The sequence below is a fragment of the Oreochromis niloticus genome, linkage group LG15 (genome assembly GCF_001858045.2).
Source record: "Oreochromis niloticus isolate F11D_XX linkage group LG15, O_niloticus_UMD_NMBU, whole genome shotgun sequence".
Taxonomy (NCBI): Eukaryota; Metazoa; Chordata; class Actinopteri; order Cichliformes; family Cichlidae; genus Oreochromis; species Oreochromis niloticus.
Window position 1 is genome coordinate 2,317,760 of NC_031980.2, and position 22,202 is coordinate 2,339,961.

General features: G+C 40.8%; 1 protein-coding gene across 10 annotated transcripts in view; it reads left to right on the top strand.

Moving 5' to 3' along the window:
- The window catches only part of cep128 (centrosomal protein 128), a 54,954-nt gene extending 34,320 nt beyond the window's left edge, over positions 1-20,634 (top strand). For 6 of the 10 annotated variants that reach the window (XM_025898966.1, XM_013268837.3, XM_013268839.3 and 3 more), the window contains 8 exons: positions 4,720-4,779; positions 6,804-6,996; positions 10,818-10,867; positions 12,489-12,512; positions 14,787-14,864; positions 16,475-16,588; positions 18,618-18,726; positions 19,435-20,634. In XM_025898966.1, the coding sequence (XP_025754751.1) occupies positions 4,720-4,779; positions 6,804-6,996; positions 10,818-10,867; positions 12,489-12,512; positions 14,787-14,864; positions 16,475-16,588; positions 18,618-18,726; positions 19,435-19,508 (702 nt within the window). In that variant the 3' untranslated portion in view covers positions 19,509-20,634. Of the gene's footprint in view, positions 1-4,719; positions 4,780-6,803; positions 6,997-10,817; positions 10,868-12,488; positions 12,513-14,786; positions 14,865-16,427; positions 16,589-18,617; positions 18,727-19,434 lie in introns of those variants that run through there. The other 4 variants (XM_025898964.1, XM_025898963.1, XM_025898965.1 and 1 more) reach the window with 4 other exon arrangements.
- Positions 20,635-22,202: the final 1,568 nt, after the last annotated feature.

Here is a 22,202-nt window from a genome sequence, read left to right on the forward strand (position 1 = left end):
TAACAGGTTGTAGCCAAAAGGTTTAAGCTCAAGGCGGGACAGATTTACACGTAAACTGGAACTTGATTGGTTGTCATCGTAGACTGTTGATGAAAGATGGATATATCCACAGTGACGTCACGCTGTGATGAAACTCTGCAGCGTTTTGGCCGCTGCCGTGTTGATTCAAAACTTGGTATTAATGGGGAGCTAAATTTAGCAAGCTTAATTAACAGCTGTTAGCAGTTAACAGCTGTTATATGAGTGCAACACCCAGGAAAAGACACCTGCTACTTTGGTCAAGTAATACAGCGGTCACCAACCCCGGGCCACGGAGAGTTGTTTGGTACCGGGTCGTGAGAGTTGAGGCTTGGGTGTGAAATTCATGGTTTTCAAGGGTTTTATCGGTTTTTATCATTATTTTTTTAACCGTTTTTATCGTTAACTCGGTTTCCCTGGGTCTTCTCCCGTGTGTTTTTTGGAACCGGTACTGGTTTTATTCTGTTGTATTTATCCGCGACACCTTAAAGGCCGGTCCATGAAAATATTGTCCGACATAAACAGGTCCGTAGTGCAAAAACTGTTGGGGACCGCTGAAGTAACAGACAAATAAAATACTTCAGTTTCACTCACCAGGACTGCAGGAAAGTTTTCCTTGGATGACACGTCACATTTGTTGTTAGATAATTCCATTAAAACCAATAAAAAAGGCACCTGCACCACAAACATGCCTGAGAGCTCCAGTTCAGTGACTTGAACTGGTTGAGGTGACAGATGACTGCAGACAGGCGTGCCACATGAATCACTATTCATGTGGCACGCCTGTCAAAGTCAACCCAAGAACTAAGACCTGAGCTGGTATTCAAATGAATAAGCTATACAAAAGGAGGGAAACAATTCTGACCTGTGTGCGTAAAGGCCCAGCCTGTAAACATGTCTCTAATTGCTAGTTGGACGTCTGTGGGATTGTCTCTGTGGCCACCAGAACTGCGTCTTTTTTGGCACTTCCACATTGGCGTCAATTTTTCTTCTTCTCTTTAGTCTCATAATTTACCACAGCATGGCAACACAGTCATTTTGGTTCTTTTCCTTAAACGCTAACCTTGTGAGTCATCTCCTTTTATAATAAATCCCTGTGTGTCTTGTCTTTCAATTGTGGCTTATTTTATGTTCCCACTCTTCTGTTTTGGGCTGAGCTGCATCAAAGATCTTTGTTTAAATCCAACTCGAGACATCTGTCGTTATTTTTTTCTCTCCCTTCCGTCTTCTCTCCTCTTCTTTTCATAAACTGTTTAATGAAGAGTAATGCTGATAATCTCTATGAAAACATATCTCTCTGTCCTCTCCACTTGCTGTTGGTCTTAACATCTCTGCCTTTTTGCTTCTCTCTAAATTCTTCCCAGCTTTTCCTTCTTCACAGTGGGAGGCGAAGCAAACACACTGTAACCAAAGACGCACAGCCACACATTTATTCGCGTTGTGAAAGAGATGTAAACCGGGTAGTCGCACATTTAAATTAGCAGTGGCAGATGCTTGGAATCCGCTGCAGTGCTGCTGTGAGGAATAGTGGTGTTTCTTTCACTTCAGGCCCACAGACAGCACTTTCAACTCCCAGCCTACTTGTTCAGTTTTTCAACAGTTTCACCTCCTTTTTGTCTGCTACTCTGCCGTGTGGCCTTTGATGTTTTTGAAAAAAGTAAAGAGAGCGTGAGCGAGAAGCGCAGAGCCATGTTTTATCCTCCCACACAGTCACATGCTCTGGTATATGGCTGTACGCTCCCTGAGACGGGGACCTCTGCACAGCGGTGCTCTGTTGCCGTTCTTTGAGCTGCCGTGGCAACAACTTGGGAGATGCGTTTTTGTTTGTATCTGGTTTTGAGTGACAGCTTGAAAACGCTGCCTGACACCTGCGTGGTGACGACGTTGCTTGCCATGGCGCAGGACAGAAAGGGTCCAAAAACTCCTGCTGTGTGTTTTCCATGTCTGTTGGATCATGTGTAAACACCTTGCCACAAGGGTGTACTTGAAAAAGGGGTTATACTTTTGTCTACTTTGTTCATTGCTGTGTGTGAGTTCGTCCATGTGAATTCATGTTTATTATATCTGCTGGCTTTCTTTTTTTCCCTCGTTATGCGGCAGGAGGGGGTATGCTTTCACGTTGTTAGCAGGGTGGGTGGGTAAGTCTCTATAAACATGCTCAAAAAGCTATTTGAAAAGGTTTGTCACAGAGAGTGGAGTGGGGTGGAGTTTTTGTTTTGTTTTGTTTTTGGCTTTTTTTGTTTTTGTTTTTACCTTTTCAAAATCCATTGGAGTGTGTTATCACTCTACCAGTCATGAAACTTCTAAAGAAATGTTTTTGTGCCATCAGTAGGCACAACACAGAAGGCTGAGGAGGGCTTTTCTGTTTTGGATGAAGGGAAAACCCCAGTTTTCCAAAACGTGGTACTGATGCTTTCATGGCCATTGGAGCCTAAAAAAGCTTGTAATCATAATCTAAAACTATAGTTCCTGTTTTAAATGAATGGGCACTTATTGAGAGTTGAAAGAATGCATTTTCCTATTTTCATTGTCTGTATGTGTGTGGGGCTGTTAGTAATTAATACGGTCATCTCAAGCACCGACCTCGGGCTATAAGCACAGAAGCCCCACCCCCTTGCTGTGAAGACCCTCTGTTTGTATGGGCCAGCCAATCAGAGGAAAGAGAGGACAGCCATTTTTGCTAGGGAAACAAACAACAAGCACTCTGGGAGGCAGCTCACTCTATGGACAGTGCTTATTTTTACGGGAATATTATTGTATTATGTGTATATTCATTTTGCTTTCTTCTGTTTTTAAAATACTTTTACTACTAAGAAGTCTGTGAGTCAGCAGTAATAAAGGTAGCAATGGCAGCTGTTGAGAAATGATGACACAAACATTATGTAGCAGTAATAGGTATTCATTTGAAAATAATTCGACATGATTAACTTGAACTTGTTATAATATCATACTATTGTATATTTGGCTACAAAGTTTTATTAGGATTCATTCAAAACGTTTTCAGCGATTGTGTTTATAAACAGATGACGGGCACACAGAAATGCTACCAAAAACATCCTTAGCAGAGGTAAAAATGCATGGAAAGTTACTCTTAGTGTAGACTAAAGGCTGCAGCTGTTGCAGGGATTTTAATACAATTTAGTACATGTGTGAATGATTGTCTTAAGATGAATTGTGGAATCTACAGACACTGAAATGTAGAAATTAAAAATAACAGTTGTTTTGTTTTTTTAGTTTTTGTTTTTTGTTGCTATTTGTTTCTGAGGAAACAAAGGAATTGTAATTCCTTAAAAACAACAACAACAACACCATCAACAACACCAACAACAACAACAACAACATTGAAGAAAGTAGCAGCAGCGCAATATTGATGAAACACAAGTGATAAATGTTGGCCGATACTGATGTTGAGCTGGTAATACCTTAATGGACTGTGTTAACCTCAGAGAGCTCTTCATCTATTTGGCTTTTTTTAAGCTTTACTTTTATGGCTTTTATAACCTGCAGCATCAGACTCAGTTTTATGTTGTATTTAATGCTAAATAGCAAAGGATGAAAGGCTAACCAATGATGTCGAACAGTGTAAACATGCTGCAATGTTTATAACCATACTAGAATACTGATGTTATCTTTTATCTTCAAGCACCACTGTGCTTAAGTACTAACCTTGTTTTTGCTCCTGATTAACCATCAGCAGAGACAGGAAACAAATCCCCCATTAACAGCCAAAGAAGAAAAAGCAAAGTTGTATTTGGCGTGAACCTAAACTGGCCATGAGGTTGAGAAGTGTCATATGACCACATCATCTTTTGGTTCTCTGTCATGAGTGTGTTATTCTTCCTTTATGCGAGCTTACTCTCCATGCCAACAACACAGGTAGCTAACAAAAAAACAAAAGAGAATTTTTTTTTTTATGCATTGTGAAACATATCGCTGTGTTTGAAATGCAACCCCAATGGCTGTTAAAGACAGATGGATCATATTCTATATATAGATATGCATAAACTTAGATGTGGCTCAGCACGGCCAAATCTAATTAGCATGCACATGTATTCACCACCTCATGTGTAACAAAGAGATAAAGAAGCATGGGAGGGATTATTAATCTTTGCTGACAACTCCACATGTGCAGCTGGCACATTTCAGCAGCTGCATAGCACTTGGCAGAGGTGTGCTCTCAACTGAGTGTTATCTAGTTATGTGACTGTGTTTATCTGTGTGTCTATCTTTTTGCCTTAAGAGTGTGTGTGTGTGTGTGTGTGTGTGTGTGTGTGTGTGTGTGTGTGTGTGTGTGTGTCAGCAGTCATTAGGACTTGGCAGGCAGTCACTTTGTATTGCTGATGCTGACAAGCTTGTCTGGGAAAGATTGGAACATGAACATACTCTCTGAGCTCGTTTTTATGACACGCACTAACTCTGTGTGTGTGTGTGTGTGTGTGTGTGTGTGTGTGTGTGTCATAGGCTGTTTAACATGCGCACGCCAATTTAAGTTGGCAGAGGCCCCTCTTCACTAAAGTTAAGAGTTTTGACAGGAGGCTGTTCGATCTGGTTCCTGTCCTCTTGTTTGTCCATCTGCATTTTGATTCACTTGCTGTCTAGTTACAGAACTTCACTTCGCCTTGTCCTACAACATATACACGTAACAGCAACAGGAAAGCTTGCTTTTGTATTTATTTGCCTGTTTTTGTAATTTTCTAATAGGCAATTTCTCAGAGACCTGAACTGGTGAAGGACTCCCACCGCTGGCTGGCTGAGACTAAGGTATCTGTGTTTGATTTGTTTGGAGAGAACCATTCTTACACACACAAATAATACAGTAAAGAAATAGTGAAGAATTTTGTTTTAACAAGGGATTATATATAATATTAACATAAGGGTTTGCCAGAGTTAGCTTAAAACTAATTTGCAGTTTTTTGCCAGGTTACATGGAGAAGATCACAAACGTAAATCACAAAACAAACAAAGCATCCGCACAGCTATGAGCACCAAACGAGAGAAAATAGACATCAGTGTTCATATTCTGTGAGTTTTTAAAGCTGGTGATAGAGCTGCAGTTCTTAATGCAAAAGAAAGCAGAGTGATGAAAACGTACAGCACAGTCTTAAGTTGAAGATAACCTTGTAGATTTGACAGATTCTGCTGGGCAAAAGTTAAAAAAATGAAGCGGTGGAGGAGCTGCCAGACCGTTTAAGATCTTTGATACCAAACACATATCGGAAATGATTTCATATTTTTCAGACTCATTAAATGACGACTCACCAGATTTTTTTGTCCAGTTTTTTTAAGGGTTGTTTATAAAGAGACTCCTGTGCTTTAGTGACTGTTTCCTCAGTTTGTCCCCAACATGCTAAACAATGTGAAATATGGACAAGATGGCGTGGATGAAGGTCTGAGCAGCATCCAGTCAGAGGCAGCCTCTAGTTAGCTGTCTTTACCTCATTTGACAGAAACGTGTGCATTTTCTTAATAAGTTGCTAAGAGTTCTGAACAGTTAATAAACAATGGTTGAGTAGTTAAAACCTCAATTACCGAAACTGCATGAAGTCTTTCATGTCTGGATAAAACAGCTTTAAGCGATGCCAAAAATGTCTTCATGCCAGGAAAGCCCTCCACCACAGCGACCGGATGATAGATGTGGAGATATACTTGTGCAAACATTTACTGTGGTAAAAAGTTCTCAGACAACTACGATGCTTCATTGTTGAACAATTTTGCTGTGCACCAATGTGTGCTTAGAGTTTGCAATAAAATGTCAGTGTCATTCAAATGTCAATGAAAGTCAAATAAGAGTTGAGATTTAACAGGTTTCCCAACGATAGCTGTAAATTAAACTTCTCACAGACGTGCAGCCATATCTTGTTATTATCGGTGCTTTTTATATCAGTTATATAACCGTTTCCATGTTCTCGCGGGGCTCATGCGACAGAGGAGCTGCTCGCTGTCGTCCTCTGCCCTTTTAGTTGCCACCTGCCTTTCTCCGAGACAAATCAATCCCCGTTTATTGTTGTAAACTTTCAAAAGAAATGTGTAATTAAGGCTGTGGCTGTGATGCATGATACCGTGTTAAAATGTGTTTGCACAATTTGTAGTGTTTATCACTATAATGTATCTCCTGTCAGGAATTCTCTCAGAGTAATGTGCATTTACAAGAGTAAAACGCTGGAGAACAAGGGAGGTAATTAGCTCCCTTGTTAAGAGTTTTTATGGTAGTATAATGTAGGTATGATTTACAGGCTTACAGTGCACAGTTGGAATAACAATTGAACCAGTCATTTGGCTCTGCTGTGGAAGCCTGTTGTAGGAAACAGTAAATTTACACTGCTGCTGTGCTCATTTTGTGTGGTTTTGGGGTTTTTCTGATGTGACTTTACAAGCTGGGTCTGGATTCAGCTAAAAGACAAAATGAAAAAATAACAATGTTGAGATTTGAGCTGAATTATCAGCAGAGCTGTAAACTGGCAGCTTAGACCGGATAGAGGAAAACGCCTTTGAAAGTAATGAAAAATTAAGTTGAAAATTTTTATGAGATGATTTGGCTGCACAGGGAAAATAAGGATTTTATTCCATCAGGAAGTTTTGGCCTCTTAATTAAATTCCTGCTCAGTGTCCTTTGCATTGATTGGCCTGCAGGATTGTATATTAGAAAACCCAGAAAATCACTTTTTATGTTCCAACCTGTGTATTAAATGTAGTGTGTCATGGTGGGGCCCGAGGCCTGCTGGCCTGATCCCCTCCACAGTTTTCAGTCTAACTACAACAATGTTTGTATTTATTAAACCAACCAGACCAAGCTGCGCTGGCTGTGTGAGGAGGTGCGTGAGCGCGACACTAGAGAACAGCGCCTGAGGAGGCAACATCAGCAGACCAGGGATCAGTTGAAGGCCCTCAGGCAAAGCCGCGACTCAGAGCAGAGAGCTCTCCTGCAGCGCCTGGACCGACAGGAGAAGCTGATGCACTCTCTCAGCACTGAAAAGAAAGGTAGACTCTAATTGGAGAAACACCTTCATGTTGATTTCACTCACACTCGGGATGCCCCTGCACAGCATCAGGCGACACAAATCATAGTCACTCTGCCTGTAAAAGTAGCTAGCAGCTGTTAGAGTGCACGGGATGAGAAGTCCTTTAGTTCTCCATGCTCACAGCATTCATGAGGGTGAGAAGTTGTACTTATCATAGCCAGCTCTCAATGAAAGTCTCCTCTCTCTCTCTAATGGTTCCTTTTGATTAATACGGCTGTCAGACTCCAATCTCCCGTTTTCATCCTCTCACATTTACATGTAATCGCACCATCATTAAGAGCAAAAAGTAATTCAGTGCAGGCATGTGACAGAAGTGTTTTTGTTACTCACTGTTTGTTGTGCTTTGCTGTAATGGATGCTGGTGAAAATGACTGTCTGTGTGTCTGAATCATTGTTTTTTGTTTGTTAGGATGGGTCTGACTGTTTGTAGTTGCAGCTGTTTGAGAAAGCATCTTAATGGTTTGTGAACTTTGAGCCTTGCGTGGAAAGATGACTTGTTTTTCCCAATGTGAGCCCCATTTTTGACTGAATTTCTCCTAATGAGCTGTAACTGGCAGAGGAAGAGAAGCTTGTTTTCAGCGCTTCGTCTGAACAATACGGGGAAATGAACCTAATTTGTGTTCCATTACCAGAGTGAAGGAGAGCTAAAAGACACAGAGGGACTGAAGACAGATGGATAGCTGGGTATGGTCAAGGAGATGGAAACAGAGTTAGCTATCTGTTTACATTTTTCTTTTCTTTCGAGTAAGGTGATTGGACAAATCAGTGAATGAAACATGTAAGATCACCTTTGGAATCAGCTCCTCCTGTCTCTGGATCAGCAGTTTGAGTCTGCACTGCAGGCAGGAGCAGTGATGTGGTCTCTTTAGTAGTTAGAGCTAAGAGTAATCTTTTGTCACAACAGCAGTATCTGAGTATTGAAGGTGTGGATTTTATCACCTCTGCTATAAACTCTTCCTCTCAGTAACGGCTTTTTTTCCCTGTAATTCAAGAATTACAAATTCCCACCATGCTGTAATTACATGGTGCATTTTGCAACTATATCCTCAACCATGCATTATGGTAAATACTAATTAATGAATATTCTCAAAGGGGGAGCTGTATTCTCGTGAGCTCTGAGAGCTGCTTGTTTTTATCTCAGCACATTAGCCATTATTGCCAGCACTCTGTGGAGACATTGTGTGGTGTACAGGATTTGTGTCAGATTGCGGTTGCGGTTTGTGTATTTTTCCTAAGACCTTTCATCACTTGTGCAGTGCTCCCTGTTGGCCCTTTCCCTTAAAAACAGGTCTGCAGTGTATGTGTGGAAACAGCTGTTCTAGTATTACAGAGCCTCCTGCAGCTGAGACGGGAATGGACGTCTCGGTCAGCAGAGACACTGAGCTGTGAAAAAGTAGTGTCCTGTCACATTTACATGTTTCAGATCATCAAACCAGTTTTTATATTAGTAAAGAGAACTCGAGTAAATGCGATGATTTTGACCGCATGGCATTTTAAAAACTGTGTAATTCTGTTAAATTAAAACTACAGAATCTCATATTTCATAGCTTTTTCTAAAACGGGCTTATTGATAAATTACTGAAATTTGGGGTGTGGGGGGTAAATAAAAATATGAACACTTATACTTAGAACAGCCAAAGGCGTCATTTTGACCACATAGAAATTGATGTGAAATCGCTGCTGTGAAATTACAGATTACCTAACATCACAATGGTTTACACACATTTTTTAAACTTTAAGGCTGCCAAAATTAGCTGGATGTGATTTATAAATATGTAACTACAGTGGCTAAATATAAATAAAATAAATAAATAGATCAGAGCAGCTGATTGAGGTGACGAGGTCGCGTGGTGTGGTCGCCGGATCAGAAGTTGCAGGTTTGGTGATCCGAGGCAGACGTGAACTAGATGATGAACTTCGACTGTTCTACTTTTACAGTAATTAATAAAAAAGTATGTTTCTTACATTTTTGTGGCTAACTGTTCAGTCCTTGTCACAGTGTTTATTGTAGCGCAGCTCCACGTTATCCAGAATAAACTTAACTCTTCATAATGTTTTTTCTTTGTAATACTTCAATTATTTGCTATTTATTCTGTATTTATTATATCACTTATTAGTTAATTTTTTTTCCCTATTTAACTTTATAATCTGTAATGAAATGGTCAAAATCATTTATAAAACCAATGAAAACCCTCAAAATGATATTTTAATACTTGTTTTGTGAAATTAAATTTAAGATTCAAATCTTAAATTTTAATAATTAGAAGGAAATTAGTACTTTAGTACTGAACTTCTTCAAGAAATAATTTATTTGCCATTTCTAGTGCTGTGGTATGATGAAGTCAAAATTAGCCCTCCTGGTGGTTCTGGGGAGTTTGGAATAATGGCAGTTCTAGTGTCAGACCAAGCTGGATCTGTGTGAAAATGTAATTGCGCCATAAACCTAATAACTGGTTAACTGGCAATAACTGGCAATGAGTCTTAAAAATCACTGTGGAGGAATTTAGTCCACTCTCCACATTGGAGGGTTTCCCAGGATGAACGGCATCTCCATCAGAATGAAGTCCAGACTTTGACTAGTGTGCTCCATTTGTGGATTATTGTCCCACTGAATAATCCAATCAATCTTTAGGGCATTAAAACGACCTGGATTTTCTGGTGGAGAGCAGAATTCATGTTTCCATCAATTACAGCAAATCATCCAGGTCCTGAAGCTGCAAAGCAGCCCCAGAGCATCACACTACCACCACCATGTTTGACTGTTGGTATGATGTTTTATGCTACATATAACTGGATGCACAGCTTTCAGAAAATACAGCTTTTATTTTGTCAGTCTTCAGAATCGAGATGTTTTTGGCAAATGTGAAACGAGTGAACTTTCCCATGGATGTCACTTTCGCCCAGTCTGTCTCTGTTTATGGTTGAATCACAAACTTTGACCATGGGGAAGCAACAGTAACATTATTATTTTACATTATCCATCTTTTACTGTTTCAGTAATGGAAATGCTTTCACAATCATTTGCTTGAATAATGCCAAACACCATGGGTATTGTTGTCTTTGCCTAATAAAACAGAATCACTCAGTAAATTAAGAGTTATTCCTCTAAAACAATGTCTCATTAAGCAGCCAGTGATCATAATTAAAGCTGTTTGGCGCTACAATCAACAAACATAAGCAGTTTGTCGCTCATTTACCTGTCGGGGTAAAAATAATCCATCAGCACTGCACAGCACCAAGCTGTGTTTGGATTAGTGTTCATCACATGACCAGAATGTAATCAGTATAAAATAAATCATCTTTTCTTGTGTTCTTGGAGGTTAGATGTTAGAAAACCACTTCTCCATTTAAAAAAGAAATAGTATTTTTTATTATTACTACGTACATTTAAATGGTTTGGTCTCAGAATCTGTATCATTATTAACTAAAACCCAAGCAGGCTTGTGTTGTGAAACAACAGTCAAAAGGCAAAATATAGTAAGTGAGCAGCTCGTGAATGAAAACAGCATCCTGTCACACTAAAACTGCAAAATGATCCAATTAGTAATAGTTGTCTTCATCGAGAAACTGTCTTTGCTCTGTATTGGTTTCAGATATTAAAACATTCAGCACCTGCACAGGTGGACCAGGCATCACAATAAAAGCTAGTATTATTTGGCCTGGCCTTACACAGCTCATATGGACCACAGATATTACTCTGACATCTGACTGTGCTCTGACAACTCACTCCATCAACAGCACCATCTCTTCTTCTCTTCTTACACACTGATGTCATTCCAGAGCTGCTGGAGAGAAGTCGCAAGAAAGAGGAGGAAATGAGAAGCCTTCAGGTTAGTGTAAAATGTATATATATGTATGTATGTATGTATATGTATGTGTATATATACGTATGTGTATATATGTACACATATATACATATACATATACATGTATATATGTATATGTATGTGTATATGTGTGTATATGTATATATGTATATATATGTGTATGTGTATACGTATATATATATGTACACATATATACATATATACATGTATATAGTTAGTTTGAGTTTGTGTTTAAGTTGGCAAAGTGCTGTGCAGAAGTCTTGAGCCACCCATCATTTCTCTTAACTTTACAGGGAAAATGTGGAATAGGTGCAAACATACATGGAAATACACCAATAAGACAAAGCCGAGTTTGTACGATTCTAACATGCTTGAAAGTCAGTCAGTATTTTGGTGTGACCATCTTTATTCTTCAGCACAGCCTGAACTCTCTTATCATTTATTTAAGTAGTCTTCAGGAACACAGTGTGTTTTGCTATTACGATATGCTTTTACTGAATAGGCAGTGTGTCTGGGGATCATTGTCATGCTGGCAAATGAAGCCATTACAAACTATTGCTAAAGAAGCCTTAATTAAAAATAGATAAAAACATTTTTTTTTTTAAATATGGCTCCTTGGAAGCTAAATATAAAGAAATGAACAGGAGACTCAAGATTTTTGCACAGTGAGTATTTCTGGGTTTTGGTCATCTGAGCTCTCTGAGGGTGTGTTACAAACATTACTTCACAGCTGTAGGCCTGACAGACTCCTTGCTGCCTAGCTTGGACAAGTAGCTAATTACTGCGGACAAGATGGCTTGGAGTTTAAAAGCCACTCGAGGCCTTGTTTCTGTCTTTCAATACTGCAGCAGCTACACTTGGCAGGACACCAACCCACCTAGTCTCAAGTGGACTGGTCCTTTATTCACTATTAAACAGCAAGAAACACGCACACACACACAGGCAGCGAACCGTCTGAGAAGAAACTGTCTAGCTCTGTGTGAATGTGCATGTGTGTTACGGATTCTGCGGGCTCATCTGTGGCTGCATAATGGCACCTGCCAGAGCTTGTGCACCCTTTTAGACACCACCGAGCTTTTAATTATGAAGGATGAGGAGACAGAGATGTAAAAAGAAAAGACGGTGTGAAGGACGTAGTTAAAAAAAAAAGAAAAAGAAAAAAAAAAGAAAGTCGGGGGTGGGCAGAGGCGGCAAAAAAGTCCCCCTGTTAGAAACCATCAACACATTACAGGCACAGGGGGAGAAGCAGTCGGTTGGAGGGAAGAGCAGGTGTGTGTTTGAGTGGCAGATAAGAGGCATAGCATCACTTATGCATCGTTAGAGAGGGAACATCAGTCAGGAGCTGGATGAGCGGCGAGAGCGGTTTGTCTTTGTGCGAGTGTGTCGGTGTGTGTGATAAGAAGTCTGTTGTGTGCTACAGACTCTCCCTAGCCCCTGCATTTCATTCCCTTGTTACCCGTTTGTTGGAACACTCTATTCCTCTCTTCTGTCAATTTTCCTCCTACACACGCGAACACAAACACGTGGTTTCTCTCTGCTCAGCCACCATTTTGAGCCGTTGCCTGGACTCACTGTCTGAAATATGCAGTTAAGTAATGTTACTGTGTTTGTGGTTTTTTTTTAGGACCGTGTTTTGGATCTGGAGATGGTAAGATGTGATGTTTTACATCATTTTTCTGTTTTTATTATTAGTTTTTTTTTTGTTTCAGGTTTTCAGCTGTATTTGGATTTAGCCATGTAGGCAGGTTCACCTAAGGCTGTGTTTGTCCAGCAGCCCATAGAGGCTAACACAGAAAATGATTTCTTTAGTCAAGGCTCAGAGTTCTGTTAATCATCATCAGTCTTTCTGATGAGGTTAAGAACCAGGCTGCACTGACAATGCAGCATCGACCTCACCATCCGAACGGTTAACGTCTACCACTAACATCTCTAATAAGCTATTACGTGTCAGCCAGAAATTAATTAGCACCGCTGAAAGAGTGTATTGACCCAATCACTTATTACTCTCTTTAAAAAAATAAATAAACAAAGCCACCCAAGCCACGCTGTCCATCCATCACTATTATGCAGCATGCTTGTCTACTCCAGGCTTCATTTAGCTGTTACAAGAAAGAAGGAAGAAATAGCCCGGACCACCAACATCATTTTTGCTTACTGCAATCACAAAGTGGCAGGACACATCGACCCATCTGTCACCAGCCTGGGAAATGGGGATCATCAAGTAAATCTTACTTGTACGTCAGCGTGCCATTCAGCGTAGCAATCAGTGTGACGCCTTGTAACAGCAACTCTTTTGATGCTTAAATGCTCCATCTGCATGTGAACAAAAAGGCTATTGAAGGTACAGTGAAGAGATGAATAGAAGGGAGTGCAGCTAGAGTAGTACTTAATTAAAGATTGTGCTGAGTGTGTTGTAACAAGTCCTCAATTAGCTTTTGAATTGACCAAGCAGTATGACATCATGTCTGTTTACCATGTAGGCACACCATTTTTTTTAAATTTCAAATTGGACGTGCTGGTTAGAAACAGAAGAGAGATGTTGTGAGAGGAGCTTAAAGGTACAGTCAGTAACTTTTTGAGGTTATTTTACAGGAAAAAGAAGGTTACTGTACTCATATATATACATAAAATTGTGTGTAATTACATCTTCTAACAAACTGATTTCATCTCAGAAACTTATAATGAATCTATTAAAAACACATAGTAGAGGGTTTGCAGTTTGTGGACGCCATCATGTTCCTCCACCGTATTTGAGTACAGTGCCCAGGAAGGACGTCTCCCTTTCAGCTACTGGTGTCTTAAGTTTGTAGCTGGCTACATACGCACCAAAGGCAGAGGAGACGCTGTGTGCCATGGAGGCACATTTGATTTCATACCTTCACCTTCATACTCTGAACTCTCATATTTTTTAATGCCACTGTGCTTTTGTTTTTGTTGCCAATAAATTTGGTAGAAAGCATCATTTCATTTTGGCACACAGCTCAGCTCCACACGTTGTGCAGAGATTTGCTGTTAGGCGTCACACGTTGTTCAGGATGTAGATACATTCTTGCTGAATTATTCCAAAGCTGTATGGGTTTTTTCATGCTGTCTGCCACGTGTCGGCTCTTTTTGGGGCGTATGTGGTCAAGTACAGAAAAACATCATATTTTTGCTCATGCTTTCACCTTGAAATGTGTTGAAACTTTTATTTTGAAGTCCATTATGGATCTGGTATCTGGATCATAAATGCATTTACAAAATAACTTTGGACTGATGTGTGCACAGTCAGAATTCAGGTTAATTTTGTATGCAGTGTCTGGTACTCCACATTCAGTACTGTCATGTGGGAGGGTATAAATAATACATAACTGTGCTGCTAACAGTATCAGCCACGGACCCTTGTTGTTTAGGCAGTACATCCATTATGTGTGCAAATACAAAGGCGTCAGTCGACTCTGCAGAGCAGTTAAACCCACGAACGTCTCATCCAGCTGTGCAACCTTCATCAGTGATTATCGTTTAAGATGAACCTCGACTCGGAGCGACGTCTCATTTCACTCTTATTTCATCGACTGTTCCTTCCTCGCTGTTGTTCTTTGATGTATTTTGTTGGCTGTAAGTGGGAAGTGCTGACGAACGAGGAAAAAGTGGCGAGGGAAAAGGAGAGGCAATTAATGGAATTGGGAAGTGGCCCCAATATTATTAATCATCAAATCTCCACGTGTTGTTTTGGTCTTGTAGCATTGTGCAGTCTACGTGTTTATGATTTTTGGGGTTCCTCGTTGTGTTATTGGATGTACTGACATCTGTGTCGGGATCACTTGGATAACTTGTAATTATGATGTTAAAAACACAGCTGCTGTTTTCAGTATCTTCCATTTACATTTGTTAAATATTCTTGTTTTTGTGTGTGTGTGTATGTTTTCTTCTTTTTTTTAAGAATACAAGAGTAGCCCTGGACCACTTGGAGTCTATTCCAGAAAAACAGCTTCTTATGGAGAACTTCAGAGATTTGGAGGTGGGGATCACATAAAATCTAGATTACTGCTTTTATTTGACTGTTAATGTACGCACAAAAATTAACCGAGTAACTGCACAATTAGCTCTGAGTAGTCACATATAAGAGGATTAAATCCTATAATTATGGATTATTAATTGCAAAACCATGGAATTAATGCTTTACTAACTTTACCACTGCACAACTGATTAGCAGGCAAACATAATGGACAAAACACAAGAGCCAATTAAACTTTCAATCATCGTAACATAAGGAGGATTCCCTGATTAAGATGCTGCAGCAAGACAGTCTAAATGCCACAAAATCACATGAAAAAGTTCTGTCTGCATCTCCCTATTGTCAAACTCTAGCACTAACCTAAATGGCCTGATCATCATTTTCAATATAATGACAGATGTTTATCAGCGACGGTCCTCTTAGTCCTTTGTCAGTCTCAAGTTCCTGACACATACAGTGAAGCATTAAAACAGCTGAAGGAGGCTCAGCACTGGGCAGATGTGACTAATTGCATCTTCCATGGTTAAAGCTCCGCATCATGAAGCAGCATGACTCAGCAGAATCATCACTGCTGAGTTTATTGTCAGAGACCTAAAAGTATTTTATTCCTTTGCTCAGCTGTCTAAGCTAAGCTTAGCTGTTGCTAAGCTATCTGTTTGCTAATACACAAAACAAGCAAATGCCAGGACTGCCAAAGGAACCAACTGGGGCAGTGGTGATGTGATGTCCAGAACAATGTCTCCTTTAATAGTGTAAAAATAAATTAAAACCGGTACAAAGTGCAGGATTACATCCATATGAAGCTAAAAACGAGCACCAAACTGTGAGTCAGCCAAGCCAACCACAAACAGGGCTCAGTATGACGGGGACGGGGCCGTTGGTTTCGGGTCAGACTGCCCAGTAAGTAAATGAAGAATTGAGCCTCAGCAGGTTGCTTCTCCTCAGTGCTTCACTCACCAGCATAACATCAGCTTAACTGCACCTGTGTGAGTGACTCAGTCTAACCTGGCAGAGACACAGAGCCTGTTATCCCATGTTGACTCCATGCACATCAATACCAATGTGCGTTATACTACATTTAGCTAAATAATTAATGGTTATTTTATTGATTTTTCTTTTTGTTTTTAAGGGCAAGTATGCTCGTGCTTATTTGGGCTTTTATTATTTATAGGGAGGTAATCAACATTTTAAATTCTGTTTGTTATTGTCATTGCTGATCAGTAGTCAATGTAAATCTATTCGATAAGTCCAGAGCTCCAACTAAACCTTAAGTAACTAAATATTTGTCTTGTTTCACAATCACGCCCACCTATGTGTAGTGCTGTCACATCCAGGTATTGTGTAGTTTGCAGAGTCCTGCAACACTTGTGTGTGAGTGTAATGGACTGCCAGGCTCTAATTTACTGTTATAGGAAGCACTGCTGAATTCAAAAGTTTAGCTTGTGCACTTTGACACCACTACTATTTATTCAGTTGTTCTCTGACTAATTAACCCAAAAAGAGAGACAGAAAAACTGTTAAAGATTGTTTAGATTCTTGCGCTTTTATCCTTTTCTGCCTGTTTAGAAATAGTCGCGCAGTCTGATGACACAGCCTCCGTCTTGTGTGTTCAGGACTCACAGCAGCAGAGGGAGATGGTAGAGGAGCGTTACGCCAAATACAAAGAGATCGTCTGGGACCTGCAGCACCAGCTGGATGAGTCCAAACGCAGGATCCAAGAGTACAGAGTATGATAGACACACACGGTTGCAGTACCTTGATGCCTAGCAAGAGACGATACTTTAAAACAACAACCTACACTTTTTCTATTTCAGTCACTAATTGCGGCGCTTTGTTCAAACAGCAGCTGTTTGGATAAGGATAGCCTGACTTTGAGAGTCGGTTATGAGTCTGGCTCACCCACACAGATGCCGGTGTGTGCACTGCACCTCATTTGCAGCTCGTATGAATAAATGAATAAATTCGCACAGTGGTAACGTAGCATGGATGGACAGAGCGGGACAGGCTCTGGGGGTGCCACTAATGTACACCCCCACCCACCCCAAAAAAACAAAACCCCAACTTGAATTTGCCACTCACTGTTAATTGCTACTGTCATCCTCTCTGTTATAAAGCAGCTGAGGGAGTTGTCAAGACATGGTTGTTGACAGCTGATTGCCATCAGCAGTTTACAGCCTCCCCTAAACAGCCATACAGTCACTTTTTAAATGGCTTTAATCTGCCAGATTACCCCATTGGTTTGCCAAATGACTCCCGCGTTGAGTGATAAGTGGCGATTGCATTAGCTTAATAGCTGCTGCCCACTCGGGGTTTGTCTAAGGAAAAAGGATGGATGAAGTGTTTTTATAAGACTTCCATCTTAAACAGAGGCAGCAGTGCTTACAAACAGCTTCCACACCACGTTTAGCTGAGGCTCTCAGACTTTTCTGCTCAGATTATCTCTTTGGTCCGTCGCTGCTCTGTCCTCGTAGGACATCTGGAAAGTTAGTGATCCCTATCCTGAGGATAAAAGACAACAAGCCCTCTGTGTCATAGTTTAAGCAGCCGCTGCACCTTTGTGGACCTTGCAAAAGAACCACAGAATATTAAGAGATTTTTTCAAACCTGCACACTTTACCCAGCGTTATTGGAGACCTGTAAACTTGCAGGGTGAAGTGTGGCAGCACAGGTACACAGCATTCAGGCACAACATTAAAAACACCTGCTTTATACTGTGGGACTTTTCCTCCTGCCTCCTAAACAGCCTCTGACATGTTGTGGTGTCTGGCACTGGGACGTTGGCAGTGGATCTTTCGGGCTGGGATGTTTTGTGGATCAGGTTTGTTCCAGTAGATGCTGGTAGGCCTAAGACTCTGATTTGTATTACTCGAGCTGTTTCTGAGCAGTTTTTCTTTTTGCATTATGATGGAGGGAAGCCCTCTGTGCGTCACTGCCTTGAGGCGGTGCAGGTGGGGTGGTCTCAGTTGTCTGCAGGAGTGATTAAGTGGCCAGGTTTTAATGTTATGATTTTTTGGCGTATACTTACTGGAAAGACTGAGATTGCTTATGTAAATCATTTTGTCGAGCATTTTTGATATGCATACAGGTATTTTGGGGACCCAGAAAGCAGCCCCTTTCCTTTAGCGTGGTGCATTTCGCTGCCTTGTTCCCTTCCCTGAGCCCAAACTCACTCAGATGGTTTATTTTAGCTATAATCTAAGAATCCTGCACAGCACACTTCACTGTCCATGTTGATCAATGCATGGCGTAAAGGAAATTTTACATTAAATTAAGCAGACTCATAATGTCTCACCAGCTTCTCGATGGATTGTCCGTTCGCTCAGTTCACCGGCTTTTTGCATCTTCACATCACGAGCTGAACACTGCAGATCAGCAAACTGCTGTCTGAGGCTCAGTGATGTAAAGGACTGAATAAAGTAATAGAAATGCATCGGCAGCACAGACCGCAGCCTCCAAAACAACCATACAGCTGATTCGACATCTTTCTAAGACAGTTTCAATAAAAACTGGGGTTTATCACCTTCACGGAGGCTGGATTTATAGCAGGACGGCTGCATTAGATTATCTTTATCCAGATGTATCATAACCTGACAGCAGAGTGTATGCACCGATGCCATCCTCAGGCTCACTACGACTATAAATCTCTTGAAGATTTCTTTCCCTTTCCACCCAAAGAGCTGTTGTGTGTGTTTGGTTTTGTTTTTTGTAAATCTGGTGTGTAGCCTACATTCCCGTTACGATGTCCTCCTCTTCCAGCACGAGAAGTTGGATGCCACTTCCAGGAGCCTCAAACTGGCTGCTCTTTCTTCCACTATCAAAGGCTCCAGCACGTTCCTTAGCAGCTCGCTGAGATCTGACACACTGTGTGAGTACGCAGCAGCTCTGACAGCTTTTCTGTTCTAGGGTTTGATGGGAGTCGTGTATTTCCTGCATCTCTGTATTGCTGATCATTTGAAAATGTACAGTATGGCGGTTTTTTGGAAGAAAATAATTTCACTGGTATAATTATTGTGAAAGTATTCTTATTTTTCTAAATAACTGCATCCAGACTGTAGTGAAGTGGATGTTTCAGTGTTTCTGATCTGCATTCATTTCAGTATAACGCTCACCAATAACCCAAATTTCACCATGTTACATTCAGGGCACAGTCTCGCTTTCATTTAGTATGTAAACATGGCAGCCGGCGCTGAAACTTTCCATCAGTGCTCTGGAAATGAGTCTGCCTGTATCACTGCCAGTGGCTCCCAGCCAAAATCACTTGTAGCACTTTCCTAAGCCGCTTACAAATATTTGGCTCGGCGCGAGAGGAGCGTACTTTCTGTGGCTTTGTGTCCATTTTACCTCCGAGATTTATGGAGGCCAAAACATGTCCATGGCTGTTTAACACTGGTGTTAATATACAGAGTAATTGCCGCACATAGTCGCGACTTCCTCAGCTGTAGCAGGTAGTGCAAATCATATTTTATATGCCTTGTTAGTGAGAAATGTCTTGTTCACAAATGTCGCGCTGTGATTGGTTAGTAAATGAAGCGGGACTGTAACAGTGTATCCTTTCTTCTCTCCTCTGCCACAGCTCCTCTCAAACACCTGACCACTTCAGACCTGGACGACTCCAGAGTCGACGGGGCCAAACCTCTCGCAGATTAGTTCAACCTTTAGCAAACCTTTATCTGTCTCTACAAACACACACACACACACACACACACACACACACACACACTCTCTACCTGCCTGGTGCTCTTCCAGAGCGAAACGTAGTGAGAGGCCTTGCACTCGACGCTAATCCTCCACGACTACCTCAGCCAGGCGGTCGGCGAATGTGCTCGTGACCGAGACTGTGACATTTTATTAGAGCGAAGCTTTAAGAAACACTTTAAAACACGAGCTAAATATCTGCACGCTGTAAAGAGTTTAAATGTTATTTATAATCATGAATGTATCTCAATGGTTTCACTGTTCCATGTTCTTGTCTTGTTCTAGATATGGTTAAATGTCTGCGTTCTGCTCTTATCATCAACAAACTCCATAAACGAACCTGCAGTGCCTTCTGAACAATATGCAGTTTTTTAAAACTAGCGCAATGTGACAAACGTTTTTGTTTCCATCCAACTCTTGATGAATGAGAAACTCTTTCTATGTTTTGTATACTGCAGTATTTATATTTGTAAGAAAGAAAGAAACGAGCACAGTTAGATGGTTATTTTTTCATGAAATATGAAGGAAGTGTATGCACTATGAATAAATCTGCATGGAGCTAAATGTCTAGTTCTCTATGCACACTTGATGTCCCCTTCATTTCAGAGTGAAGTGTTTGCTTTGCAGCTGCTGAGAGACTCCAGCTACTCCCAGCGGTATCTTTTGCTTTCAGCTGAAATCCTTCAGAGGGACAACCTAAAGCCACACACGAGAGGAACGTCCTTTTAATTTACTGCTCGGCTGTTAAGGCAGAAATACAGTCCCCGGTGCATGAATATTAAAAAATGTTTACATAATCTTTGTTTGGACATTCTGTGTTTTGCACGGGTTGGGTTGTGTACAGCATAAAACCAGATGTTACTGGATTCTGGCAGATCAGGGAAGCTCAAAGTGATGCAAAGGTCAAAGATTCCTCCGTATATAAGTGAATACATTAAATACTGTTCAAAATTTTTCATCACTACTGATTTGATAAAACATTGCAAATACAAGAGACATTTTTTGTCACACTTCTGTCATTATCTGCCTGTGTTATGTCATATATTCCTCTCAGCCTTAATAAAACACTGGTTATTAACGTGTGTGTGTTTTCTGTTGCAGTGACGGCTGTAACTTTATGATGATGATCAGAGTAAACATTTAACATTAATCATACAGTGTAGTATGAATAAGACAGACGGGTAAGAAGGAAAGCACTGTAGTCTGTTACAAACAGCCTTTACCCTGCCAGTATATTTAGGATAAGGCAGCATGGTGATGTGGTGGTTACGCCTCACAGGAAGAAGGTCATGAGTTTGAATCTACCGGCTCGCCACGGCTTTTCTCTGTGGAGTTTGCTTGTTCCTCGTGTGGCTGTCTGAGCTCTCTCCGGGAACTCTGGCTTCTTCCTCCAGTCCACAGGCGTGCAGTTAGTGGGGTCAGGTTAGCTGGTGATTCCAAACTGGCCCTAAGTGTAAATGAGAATACAAGTGGTTGTTCACCTCTCTGTGTTAGCCCTGCAACAGGCTGTACCCGACCTCTGACCCGATTACAAAATACTGAAACTTTAAAGTAAACCACAGGTTGAGAAGAAAAAATGAGTTCTAAACAAGGTTGTTATAGTTTACTGTGTTTATATTTTAATACTTGTACTAACTGAAATTAAACCGAATTAAAAAACAAAAAGTCAAAATGAAATAAAAACAATTAATTAGAAAATACAAAACCAGCCTTTAGCTACAACCACAGTATAACAGAGTGGTGCAACGTCAGCGTTGGTTTGTGAATGTCAAGCTGAGAACAGTGAACTCATCAGTAAAGTGTTTGCAGACTTGAGACCTGCAGGAATGTTTCCCCATTCACTGCTACAGTATGACTTCTTTTTGCAGCAGTCAAGAATACAGGCTTAACTTTCAGTCCTGGAAGCTGTTTCCATCTTTTATATACAGTCTGTGGCTGGTAAAATGGCATCAAGTTGATTTCTTGTTCATTGATATCACATGCTAAATTTTATTTATTCATTTATTTTTGTTTGGTAACTGCACTTTCCCAAAACACTGAAACTCCTGAGTTTATCATCTGATCTGACCCCAAACTTTACCTGAGCGCGTCGAGATGCTGAACGTGACTGAAAACCAGCCTCTATGACTCGACCTCTGATTGCATTCAGTTTATAGTCGTTGTATTATTTCATTCACTCATTTATACTATTTGATTGTTTTTCTTTTTCACCCTGTTTCATCTTTTTGGTCGTAATATCAGCAGCCGGGCGCTTTGAGCCGCATTAACTTGAGCATGACTGATGCTACACAAATAAAGCTCTGCTGATTGATGAAACCCTCAGCCCACGCTGATTGTACAGCAGTGTCACGGGGCCGATGCCTCTTTCACCTCCTAATGAAGTCCAGACAGCAGGTGTTGTTTTGAAGCCTGCTTCCCCACCAGCTTGTGCAGATTTCAGTGTTTCACTCTGGCCTGTCAAGCTACGCAAGTCAGGGAATTAATGTTAGTTAGCAGCAGCTGATGACTGCACCGCTGCTCTCTTTATGCATGGGTACGCCTATCTCATTATCATTTCATCATTAGCAAAATTGGAAATGTTTGCATGGGAGAAATGAGGATTAGACAAATTATCAAATGTGTGTGTGCCAGCAGCAAATAATAGAC